This window comes from Triturus cristatus, chromosome 10 (assembly GCF_964204655.1).
Source record: "Triturus cristatus chromosome 10, aTriCri1.1, whole genome shotgun sequence".
Classification (NCBI taxonomy): domain Eukaryota; kingdom Metazoa; phylum Chordata; class Amphibia; order Caudata; family Salamandridae; genus Triturus; species Triturus cristatus.
The window spans coordinates 478,412,406-478,425,871 of NC_140593.1; the positions used below are offsets into that span (position 1 = coordinate 478,412,406).

General features: G+C 42.8%; 1 protein-coding gene across 4 annotated transcripts in view; it reads right to left on the reverse strand.

Moving 5' to 3' along the window:
- Nucleotides 1–13,466, reverse strand: part of PFKP (phosphofructokinase, platelet) — a 299,364-nt gene that overhangs the window by 141,752 nt on the left and 144,146 nt on the right. For all 4 annotated transcript variants that reach the window (XM_085631901.1, XM_085631900.1, XM_085631899.1 and 1 more), the window contains exon 9: nucleotides 10,494–10,586. In XM_085631901.1, coding sequence (XP_085488027.1) covers nucleotides 10,494–10,586 — 93 coding nt within the window. The remainder of the gene's footprint in view (nucleotides 1–10,493; nucleotides 10,587–13,466) is intronic.

Sequence of the window (13,466 nt, forward strand, 5' to 3'; positions counted from 1 at the left end):
GCTAACAGGCATAGCGATAAGAAAAGTAGCGTTAACCACAGTTAACGCTACTTTCCTTACGCCTGCTTTCACCCTGACTTAGCCATTATATCCAATGTAAGGTGGATATAATGACTAAGTATGCCCGGCCTTATCAGCAAGCTAACGCCAAAATGTGTGAGATTATCGCTGGATTTCCAGCGATAATCTCACTTTTGGCTGTTAGCGCGAGGAATTTTCATCGCTTTTGAGATAAGTGTTGCTGATAGCACGCTATCTCAGCAATAAAGTTGCACGCTAGCCGGCGATAATTATCCTAGCGCTAAGTGCGCTTAGCGATAATTATCGCCAACCCTTGCTGATATGCCCCAATGTGCCTCTAGGGGGAATGAAAAGCAGCGTTAAAATACATTATCCTCCGTGTGATTGATTCTTTTCTTAAAGTCTGCTTACTACTCCTGCACAGGTACGCATGAACACGTGCCCCCTCGGTGCTCAGTCGACCCTCTTTGAAAACTTTGATATGGGCTACTTTTAATGAAATTTGGTGAGACGGATGGTGAAAAACGGGGGCTGCCCCAGCAAGTCCGGGACACACTATATATAAATATCTTTCTGTGAACTATCCAGCGTGTCCGGTTGGGGGGATCTTCGTGCCCAAGAACATTTGCGAGAACAAAATGTTACAGAGCTCCGAGGATTCTAATGAGATTGCTTTTTAAGGGGAATAAAATATGTTTCATTATTAGAGAAGAATTGGGCTCTATGGCCTCGTGAATATGGATATCTGCATCTTATAGACTGTTTGGAACCGCAAGCATCTGTATTTATTAATTATATATTTTGTGTCACTTTGTATAGCATACTTATTCATACTGCAGAGTAGTTCCCAAGGATCCGCTATGGCTTCCTTTTGTCTACTATAACCTTCTTGTGCTCAACCCCTTCTGTCCCTGACCCATCTCTCCCTCTTGCGACTTGTTTGATCTTTTTGATATCCTTTTTCCCATCACACACTCCACAGCAGACCCAGATCTCTCCCCTCACCCCAGCATCTCATCCGTTCTTTGACTCTCTACTCTAAGCTGTTCTCTCGGGACGTTGTCTTGATCTTAGCCTGCGTGCTCCAGGGGCTTTATTTAAAAGAACTTGCTGTAGGGCAGGGCCGCAGGCCTTCTTGCTGCGCTGCCCGACGGTAAAAGAAAAGAGCAGGAATGCGCTGTATCTATCAGATACAGTGAATTCTGACCTTTTCCCCTCCGCTGGCGGCCATCACAGCATTGCCGCGTGAAAACAGCGATGCAACACTTTTCAATGCGCCCTCCTTGCGACACCATGGATGCGCCGTATTTACTGTACAGCGTTCCATGTTGCGAGGTTTTGAATATGTCATTATTTCTGAGGTATCTCTAGACGCAGTAATGACGCATTGCTGGAGTGTGTCGCAAAAGTGACGCAACTCCAGCAATGGGTCATTACACATGGGCAAGTCCCATGTTAAAGGCGTCTGTGCAGTCTTACGCCTGCTGTGAGGCAGGCGTAAGATTTAGACGCAGTAGCATCCTACAATTGGCATAGTGAAATCTCATAGATTTCACTGCGCCACTACTACGACCCTTTTTTACGGGGGAATGCCTACCCTGAATACATTATACCTGACGCAGGTATAATGTAGAGCAGGGTTACACAAGGTGGTGCATCTGCTTAGATGCGTCACTTTGTAAATATGTCGCAACATGGTGCATTTTTTACACCGCCGCTGCGTCACAAAAAGTGACTCAATGCAAAGGGCTCCTAAATAAGCCCCGATTGATTTTGTGCAGGAAGCGAAACCTTCCTGCACAAAAGCAATCACAAGAGGCTTCTTCCTCTTTGTGTGTGTGTTGCAGAATGCAAAACACAAAGAAAAAGGAAAAACAAGGAGAAATTAAGGTATTTCTCCTTGTTGTGCCCCGCTTACACCTCACTTGGGTAAGCGTACATTTTTGGCACTGCCTCAGAGTTAGGATTCCTTGTAAATTTGGGGCAGTGTCAAAAAGCCATGAGTGTTGCTGGGAACCCCCACAGCAACACTCATTGCACGCCCTTTCAGCGCAGAAAACTGCGTTAAAGGCAACAATATGTGCAAGGCTGCATTAATCCACACAAAGTGACTTAGGGCTGCCTGGTAAATATGGAGCAGACCGCTGTGCCATGGGAGCATCGCAAAAAGTGAGGCTCCGGTGGCACAGTCTCCGTGTAAATGAGGCCCCCAATATTTTAGTCTACTTCTCAAAATCATCAATCCACTTCCATCTCTTGCCCTACATCTCTTAAAGTTCTGCTTTTAAGCCTGTGTATGTTAATTCTTGCAGTTACCACTTCCTCTAGAATCGCAACTTACTTTTTGCTACATGGACAGGTGTGTGGTACAATATATCCAATGTATTAGAACTAACCAATGTGCTGGGCACACTATAGTCCACAGTGTTTATGATTTATTTTCTGTAGCAGCATATATAGGCCTGGAAATTTCAAGCAAACAAAAATACATAGGGGTAGATTTACAAGAAACTGACACATCTCTGCATCATAGCAGAGATGAGTCAGTTTACGTGCGTCATGCAAAAAAAACCCTTTCGCTACCATGGATGCGTTGCATTTACAATGTGGCGCACCATGGTGGAAGGATTGACAGATTTTTATTTTTTTATAGAGTTTTATATAGCGCGAACTTGACCCAAATCGGGTATCCGAGCTCTTTACATAGCACCAGTTGCGTTAGATTAGGACACATTCATTTTTGTTAGCCAAGGGGAGATTAAGTAATTTTCCCAGAATCACTGGATGCTCAGCGCCATTGCTGAGACTCGAACCCAGCTCCCCAGATTCGAGGTCGACCTCCCTAGCCATTAGGCCAACTCCTCTCACGCGTCACGCATCTGTTGGCACAAAGGTCACGCATTGCTGGAGTCTTGTCGCAAGCACTATGCAACTCCAACAATGCTCAGGAAGGCCTACACCTATTGTGCTGCGTCACTCCTTATGTCTGCTTCAAGCAGGCATAAGGTTCTGACCCAGTGCCGTCGTAGAACTGGAGCAGTGAAATCATGTCGATTCACTTTTACGAGGCTTTCTTGCATCGGAATGCCCACCCTGCATACATTATACCTGATGCAGGTATAATGTGGCGCAGGGCTTTACAACATGAAGCATCTCTCCAGATGCGCCACGTTGTAGATGTGTCCCAACGTGGCCCATTGTTTAGACCGCCGCTGCATCACAAAAGTGACGCAACGGCGGCGCAAAAGTATTGCAAGGTGCTTGTAAATCTGCCCCATAATGCCTCCAATCTGGCATCTTTTTTTTGTTACCATTGCAAACTCTAAAACTACGCATTCTTTTTTTGTAAAATGCGTATGACAAGTCGACTTGCAAAATATTTCGAAGTTGCATTTCACTTAGTTTTGTAAATTATTTGCAACTTTCTTGCAAGAGATGTAGTGGATATCTAGTTGAAAATCAACTGAAATGTAAAGAAATAATACTAATACAGGACAGGAAACTAGGTTGATGGCGTCTATTACTCTCTCCTGCCTGAAGTTCATACAAGAAACTAATGAGGGCCACCAGAGGGGAAAAAAACCCCGTAATATTACCATCAATACATAAAAAAAACTACGGCTTCATTACTGGTGACCCACAGCAGTACCATTCCAATTCGCCTGTTGTGTTCGGGACTGAAATGACTGGGTCTGTAAATACCAGACATGGTAATCTCCAACCAGTGGGCTCTGGACCCAGCGCCACACCCCAGCATGGACATGAGTGTGCACAAATGGGGCAGCTTCGGATGAAATTATGCATAATCCCTAGATTTTCAGTGCAGGGATAAACGTGAGAATCAGAGGGTGCAGGGTACCGACGGGAATAGGAGCTTCCCGCCCCTAACCCTAACCCTGCATCTAAATCCATGAATCTTATTCTGAGGGCCACAGATTTACATGGCGCTTCATCAGCTGTGTTTACAACTACACACTATTGTGGGTAGCGAGAGCCTTTTGTTTCACAGAGTATACCATCCTAAGAGAGATTTACCTCACACCTTCTGGACAAGGATTCTATTGGCATGAACGTTTGTAAAAGGTAGTGTTGTAATGTTTTAGGTGTTCATAAGTGATTGCCCTGTATTCAAAAAGTCGGTTAACTCACTACGAGCGAGAAGCTTAGCCAGCAAATGTGGGTATTTTGTTAGCCCATGGGAGCCTGTGTTCAGAAAGCACTGGAATAACCCTGCCGGGCAGGCTCATGTTTGGAAGCAAACTGAGATGTGTGTCTAGTCTAAACACACACAGGGCAGCTGTCAACAACCAAACACTACCTAAGGAGTGTGGTCAACACAGGCTTAATGTTTCTGAAGCTGGTCTGAGAGTGTACGGGTCACTGTGCTGCCCATGTTATTTACTCCATATGGAAGAGCACAGAATTTGTATTGATTGCAGACTACAAAGAAAAGCAAACTGTTTCAAGTAACATACTGTAGTACAATCTAAATCTAATTATAGCAGCACATATCCAAGAGACCAGTCAATGCCTTGAGAACGGTATTATTGTCTCTTTAAACGCATTCTGTTTTTCAAATACCATTTTTTGTTTCCCTCTTCGTTCATAGTAAGCCTTGTGGCACCCTTGGAGGCACACTTGGGGGAACATCCCCCTCAAAAGATAAAATAAAAGAGTTAATTCATTTTAGCTCTGGGAAAGAATTTCTTGGGGGGAGCTGCAACTAAAGCAGATAAGTACTTTTCTTTGGTATGGTTTTGAAACTAATAGAGAGTATTAATCAATGATAGATTGTTATTTAGATTGATATGTATATGGTAGATCTCGGATTTGTATATATTTTTTTTTGGGGGGGGGGGGGTTGTGGCAAGTATAGCCGTGCTTTAATTTTTCGTCTATTGCTCTCTGTGGTATCTGTCTCAGTTGCATGATCATGTCAGTGATACATGTCCCTGTGGTCTTTGCATGCACCTCAGTGGATTCTAGTTGGTGTAATTGTGGGGCTGAACTAGAAATAGCTGGTGGATGCAGTTGCTGATAGACAGGGACTTTGTTGGAAATATTTCTATATAAATTGAATGAAGCATAAAGTTTGTTAGCCTCATACTGAGATCTGTCACTGATCTTGCAACAATAGTACGAAAATGTGTTAAGAGCAGGAGTTTTTAAAGCAACCACTGATAACCATACTCAACCCGAAGTTCTGTTATGCTTTTGTAATCATACAGAGGCTGAACAACAAAGGAACAAAGAAGTACTAGCTCAATAAGGGATCTATTTGCCTTGATTCTGTTTGATGGTGGACTGCTCACCTTAGTTGGCTTTGCTACCTGTTCTGAAGTCTCAGAGCCATCAAAGATTTCCTTCAACTCTGCTTCAGCTTCTGGATCTGCCAAATGTAAACCCTGCCCTGCCAAGAGGTGGCAATATAGTCCTGGGCCTTGAAAGTGGGTTCTGTCGCTGTTTTTCTATAGAAATTGGCGCAGTATTGACTTTGCGCTGATCAGCACCGATGCAGTAACCTATGCAAAGTGATGCTTCAAGCACATCCATGCATGGCTCGACGACAACGAAGGACCCTACTGCGGGGCTTGACAATGATGCTGCACCTGCATTGTAAGGGGTTTGGCGACGATGAAGGACTCGACTGTGAGACTTGACGACAACGCATTTACCTGACTGGGTGGATCGGAACCAACGCATCGAGTCATCGATGTCGACACTTGCTCCATCTAATGTGCTTTTTTCAGCTGGAATTGCGTGAGTCCTGTAGCCAGTATGACCTCCATCATGGTCGACACGACCTCAAGTAAGTGCTATTTGCTTTTAAGCACTATCTCGCAGTTTTTACTTTAAACATTCATATCTCAAGTTCTATCTATTGAATTTTTGTTGTTTTGGTCATGTTTTACTCATAAACGTACTCTTTATTTTTCTAAATGGTTTGGAGTCTTTTTGTGGTGTTTCCACTGTGTTACTGCAAATTAAATGTTGCAAAAATACTTTACACATTGAACCTTACGTTAAGCCTAACTGCTATGTGCTGAGCTACAAGAAGGGGAGCACAGGTTAACTTAGGTTGTGTATCTGGCTTATCGTGACTAGGATTGTGGTCCCTACTTGGATGGGGTGCATACCTCTGCCAACTAGAGACTCAATTTCTAACACTCATTATGTATTCTCTACATATAATATGTTTGTATAAATTGTCTTACAAAATGCCGATGCATAAAAAAACATAATTCATGAGAACCCATGAAATATGGGAAAATTTTATGGAACTCTATAAAATATGGGATTTGTGATTATAATGACAGACGCCTAATTACTAGGTCAGTAACACAGTCTAGGGTTCAGTACAGGTTTCAATAAATTATTCCCATGCTCAATCCTTGGTAGGTTGGCTTGGAGCAGGCAGGCTTAATTTAGGAGACAGGTATGTAAACAGTTTAAAAACACCAATTTCAGTAAATAATTAAGACACAACACACAATAAAAATCCAACACTAATTTATAGAAAAAGGCAAAGACTTGTATCTATAAGTTGATGCCAAAACGAGAAAAATCTAATGTAGGGAACTGGAGATATGATTTTTTAAATATTTTGCACTTTATAGCACTTAAAAACCTAAAGCGCCACATTGGGACATCTGGTCGCGCTTGACCGAGACAAAGTCAAAGTTTCAGGCAACCCCGATACAGCCCTGCTCGGATACCCCTCGCAGTAGGCCTGTGTCGAGATTTTACTTTCAGACTTAGAAACTTTTCTGGAGCTTTTTCTGCCAGGGTCCCTCGATACTCTTCACCAGTCCGGGCTCGGTGAGGGTCCGCCTGCTTGTTTTCCAGGGAGCTTTCAGTCAAACTCTGGAAGTCAGGCCTCTGGAGCTTATCAGCGGGACCAACCAGCAGGGCGGACCGGCTCGTGGTTGAAGGCCGCTGGCTTGGCTCTCGTGGTTGAGTTGGTCCCCCTCTGGAGCTTTTTTCCAAAGATGCTCCAAACTTCTGGAACTTCTTCCTGGAGTTCCTCTGGGGGTTCCAAAGTGTCCAAAACAAGGGTCTGGAATCTCCATGAGGACCCTTGAAAGTTTGAGACTTCAGTTCCCACAATCCACTTGGAAAAAACCCTTACAAATCCATTGAACGCACTCCAGGCTGGTGATTCTTGGTGGTGATGGTGCAGGTGAGCTCTGTTATCCTGTAGCTTGCAGGGAGTCCACTCTTTATTCCAATTGAAGCAAGGTACATCCAAAGGGCTTTAGTCTCAGATAATGCAGCAGGCGCCATCAGTCAGAATGCGGGGCCTGATGGTGCAAATCAAGTTTCCACCTTGGAAATCTTTCTTCTCTTAGTTTCAGGCAGCAGATCTGAAATGTTCTGCACCTCTCACATATTTATTCAGAGTTCTCTGGGGCCAAGTAGAAGAGCACTCCTGTCCAATGTATTGCAGGGCAACACCCCAGAGCATGACCACTTCATCCAAAGTGTTGCATAATCGTCTCCCAGAAAGCACTATTGTTGCAAAATTCAGTATGGCTGAACTTGCAGCAGAGGAGGAAGAACTAGTTAAACCAATCTACAGTATAGCTCATTTACATACCTCTCCTCCCCTACCATAAACTGCCATCTGGCTGGGTCAGGGGAGCTGGTGCATAGATGACCCTAGCGTTTACTGCCTGTCCTATTCCCCTTTGAAGCTCCATGGTTTACGACCCATCCCCCCAGCTCTGGCATTCCTGTGTAGCAGAGCTCTCTCTAAGAGATAGCCTCTCTCTTGGTGAGCCACTTATCACTTTATCAAAACAGCCTGGCTAATCCTCTTAACTCTGACCAATCAGGGGAGACCACATGAAGCTGAATTTTAGCTTATAGACTAGAAAGTCTTATAACATCTTTTCTGTATGCTTTAGGATAAATTCAACAATAGCATGTAATGTAATGTAATGTATGTAATATAATGTAAAAGGCATTTCTAAAGCGCAACTGCTAATCCGAAGAGTTTCCTGGCGCTCTACACTGTCAGGGGAGGAGCAGATAGATCAGAGAGAACCAGATCAGTCATTCAAGAAAAGTCAGGTTTTCAGCTTCTTCCGGAACTGGGGGGTGTTTGCGATGCGTCTTAATTCCAAAGGGAGTTTATTCCAAAGAGAAGGTCCCAAGAAAGAGAAGGACCTGCCACCGTTTCTGGACCTAGCATATTGTTGGTTTATCAATACCCTTCGCCTAAGTCCTTGAATGATATTTGTATGAATTCCTAGTGATAGTTATTCATTAATAAATTATTGCCATGTTACAATATGTGGCTGGGGATCTACAATGGGGAAAATATAGTGTACCGTTTCTCCAACACCAGGGTCTATAAAACATATTTCATAAGGATCCTACAGATAGCTTCATGCCCCCCACTCCTGGTACACCTAGGGGAGTCATTAGGGGCCCTGAATATGCAAAAATAGTGTAGATCCCCACTCCACAGTGCTTCTAGCACAAAAGGCGACCTTGGGAATCACTTTACTACAGTGGGGGAAGTGAAATGTGCAATTTCTCTATCCCCAGGGCATATAAAACCTATTTTCTAAGGGCCCCCCTCATAAGTACTTAGCCCCCCACCCCGGGACATCTAAGGGCGACCCTGGGGGTACCTAATATACCAAAATATTTTAGGTAATTACATTTTAAGGCCCCCTACCACCAAAGTCGAGTTTGGGCACAATTTACATTTAAAAGCAATGCTGCAACACAGGGCTGCTTTTAAGATGACCTCTGGCTCTCAGCAGTGCACACATGCAAGTGCAAAAAGAGCTGCTGGCCTCTAAACTGCCATGCCCTATTATATACTAGGGATTTAAAGGTAGTTTTAATCCCCCTGTCCTATTCTGTGCTAGCGACCTATAGGGTAGGTCATGCCAATTATAAGTGTACCCTAAAATATAGTGTACCCTAATGTATGTGTGTGTGTTTTCACTGTGTTTTTACCATAGAACTGGCACTGGGCTTGGTCGGAAAGCCCAGGGACAGTCAGAGTCAGTTACCACCAGTACCAGACCAGGAAAAAATGGGGGTACCCAGGGCACTAGGATTATTCAGCAATGGAGTCCCAAATTATATGGCAGGCTATTTTAAATTATGAAAAGTTGAATATGATGCATTATGCAGTAATTTTCTCACAGTATAATTTTGATTCATATGAGCTATAAATATTTTTGTGAAAATCTGCAAATTATGCAGCAAATCATATGGCAAGTGCAGTAAATCCATAATTATGTGGGAAATGCCAGCTACAGATGCATATCCAGTAGGGCTGACCAGAGTCTTTTCTATTCTTGTAAGGTAAACAAATCCAAAACTTAATGAGTCTATCAGTCAGCGCTCATTATTAGCAGTACTGTGAAGAGAACAGCTTCCACAGACAGACAGAATATGTTTTTAACATTGCAAAGGATGTTTTTTTTCCAAAAGTCTACATTATTAGTTATATAATTATTCTTCTCTACTATTTAGCACAGACAATGAAACTGTATAGTCCAGTTTTTCACTCATTGAAAGACCACGGGGCTCATTTATGAGCCCCTGCGTCACTTTTGTGCCACCGGTGCATCACTTTTTGTGACGCACCAGTGGCTTATAACATGCGCCATGTTGCGCCATATTTACGAAGTGACGCATCTAGGTAGATGCGTCACTTCGTAAACCCCTGCGCTACATTATACCTGCGCCAGGTATAATGTATGCAGGGTGGGCGTACCCCCACAAGAAAGGGTCGTAGGAGTGGCGCAGCGAAATCTATGAGATTTTGCTGTGTCACTTATAGGACGTCAATGCGTCAAAACCTTACGCCTGCCTCATGGCAGGCGTAAGGGTGACGCAGGCCCTTTCACATGGGGCTTGCCCCATGTGAAAGGAACATTGCTAGAGTTGCGTCAGGCTTCCGACACAACTCCAGCAATGCGCCACTTTTTGCGCCGACAGATACGTCAGTTATACTGACGTATCTGTCCTTCCTTGCGACATGATGCGTCATATTATAAATATGACGCATCAATGGTGTCGCAAGGAGGGCACACTGAGAAGTGACGCATCGCTGCTTTTACGCAGCGATGCGTCACTTCTCATAAATGAGGTCCCACGTTTTTCAATGCATATACCGCAAATTAAAAATGCCATATAAAAATGCATAATGGGTAATGTGTAATTTAGTGCTACATTGCCATCTTGGAGTTCTGGTGCCACAAACCACTCAGCCAATTTTACCTGTTATATGTCCTCATCATATATGCATTTCCTCTGACGTGAGCAATGTGATCGCTATAGAGCACACTAAAGCTTGCTAGGCAACGTATTTATGAACTAATCTAGAGTTTTCTAAATTACAAAGGACTTAGTTAGATGTATAAACGTCTCCCAAAAAGGGTGTGTTAATTGAATATTGTATGCCAAATGAAATAGGAATATCTACTTCCCACAGATCTGCTTACCAAAATTCTATCAAACGCAGATGGAGTTCCACCTCTTTGAACATGTCCCAAAATGGTCACACGTGTGTCAAATCCCAGACGCTGAACGACAAGCTGGAGAAGAGATAAAAGAGAATGAGGAACACACACTCAAATTTTCAAAATTGTATAGAATTAACACAAAATGTATGTTTACAAACCGGAACTCTATAATTAAAGCTTATCTACATCTTGCAAAAGACCGACTTTGATCCGGTTTCTTGTCAACACATTCAAAACAAAGGGCTTTATTTAGATCTCAGTGGATGGAATACTCTGTCACGAGTGTGACGGCTATCTGGTCCGCCCTATTACGATCTCCATTGGCTATGATAGGATTGTAATATGGCGGACGGGATCAACATCACTTTTGTGACTGAGTATTCCCCTCCGCCAAGATCTAAATAAGGCCCAAAATCTTTTTGAGATACTGTTTTCATTATTGAATGTGTTTTGAACTGGGTTGGCTGATAAGTTGATTTGTTTTGATGGGACCAACTAAACACATACGGACTTACTAACATTTCGCACAACACAATGAAGCAACCAAAGTTCCGGCTATGCATTGCTTAAAAGCGAGACAACAGAGCAGATATGGTGCTCTTTTCTTCTCTTCCTGTGCTGGCACACTTTAGGCTGCCTATAGTGCAAGTGTGTGTGCGTTCTGTCAAGAATGGATTATGTACTGGAAGTGCAGCCTTCAAGTACAAAAATTATGCTTTAATACTTTTCCCTCTTTACATGTGTGCTCTACAATACAGCACATATGCAAAGTTGAAAAACTGTGGAAAGTTTTAAAATGTGTTTCTCTCTGCCTGTCTTGAGGGGGTGTAAATGTTTGGTGAAAATCCTTGTATACGAATACTAATACAATAGAATTTGCACAATAGTACTACTTAGTGTTGAATAAGGCAACTTTGCAAAGCAAATCGTGACTTTGAGTTGGAATGTAAATCCCACCACAACAATTTGCACTGGCTTTGTGTCACATTTGTGATGTTTTAGTATTTCTCGGCCTTAATTGTTAACAAAACAGTGGAATGAGGAGGAGGAGTGAATTTCATTGGTGTTCTTGTGCTGTCCTAATTATGTCCCAAAAGGTAACAGAAACTTGAATAATATTTAAACGAATCAGAAATGACAGGAATCCATACAGGAAAAGAAGCCATTTCAAATGAGAGGACTCGTGCATAGAAAATTAATAGGAAAATGAGCCCCAGATGAGTGGTTTGTTGCAGATAAAAATCTATACACAACACTTGAAGTATTTTGACAGAAGGGAGGACAAACGGTTAAGGGATTCATCCTGTAAGAAGTAATCGTATCAATAAAAGTATGTGGCTACAATAAAAGGCAATGGTAAATTTCCACAAAAGTCACATCAAATAACGGTTCAAAAGAACTTTTATGATTTTCGTTTGATTAGTATGACTCAAATAATTGTCGTGGATTATTTGTGATCTAATGCATGCAATTGTAAAGATGCATTGCTGATAAACGAGTTGCTTGCTCCTGAGAATTCTACTTAAAAATTGCCTGACTTTGCAATGACCCTGCCCTAGGGCTTTGCAATCACCAAACACGACCGGGAAGGAAGTAAAAGGGGAGGTGGAATAGCTATCATTTATAAAGATGTGCTAAAAATGACATTTGAACCCATGCCACTCCCTGGGTGTGAGTGTTTGTTGTTTGCAATGGAACTGTCCTCAACCTTCACATTCTCTGGTCTGTTAATATAACAACGTCCTACTGGCTCTCGCACCCAGTTCATAGGGACATTGTGGCTGAACAGTCTAGTGACGTTAACTCTGAAGTATCCAAAACTTTTATAATGGACCTAGCAGTGGTCTACTTAGTACAATGGGTCATATCCCCCACCAATAAGCAAGGCCATCTACTAGACCCAATATTCTCTAACATATAACACTAACCACAGCTGACCCAATAGAAATCCTATGGTCAGACCATAAACTAATACCCATCCAATTGTGTAACACAAGTATGAAAGCCACCGCACCTCACCAGCCTAGCCTCAGACAGAACTGGTCTATGATAGACATAGGTGCGTGGGAGAACATGCTCACCAACTCCGGCCCTAGAATGGTTGAAGACATTGCCAGCAGATACAGCAGTTCTGAGGCTTGGAAGCAGAATGCCCGAAACAATCTGGCACACCTAAGACAACAGAAAACATCTATCCCCGGAAAGAGGGCACCATGCTTTTCACCTGAACTTTCAGAACTCATAAAAGGTATTTAAACAAAACTAGAAAGGCTTGGAGAAAAAGCTACAATATAAGAAGGCAGGATATAAAATCAACCATTAAGGCATCAGGGAGGCTAGAATCAAATACTTTGCCTCTAACATTAATAATGCAGCAATCTCCTCCAAAGAATTGTTCATCCTGGTGAGCATCCTGATAAAGCCCTCATGTGGCAAATCTGTTCCCCCTCCATCAGAGTTGTGGTGCAACATGCTTGCCAACTTCTTTTTGGAGAAGGTCAACAACATCCTCCTCACACTTGGAGGGAATGAAGAAGACCTTAAGTCCGTCCAAATGCAGAATGAAAACTTTAGCACGTTTCGAGAAATTACGCAGGAAGATAGAGAGGCGATTCTTAAATCTTTAAAATCAGGCTCCCCTCATGAACCTTTCCCCCTCGGACATTATGCTAAAAGGTGGGAAAGCAGTGATCACCATGCTGACAGACATGTTTAATTGCTCACGCAACTCAGGGATCCATGGAAACATGCCATTAAGCCGCTAATTAAAAAATCCATCAGCTGGTCTGCTAAAATGTGAAAACTACTGTCCGATCTTCGTCCTTCCAGGGCCCAGTAAAATTCTAGAATAGTTTGTCATTGAGAATCTATTCATATATGTGGAGACAAATGACATATTACATTTTAGACCAGGTAGCAGCACTAAAATTGCCCTGCTTGCAGCTACGGAGG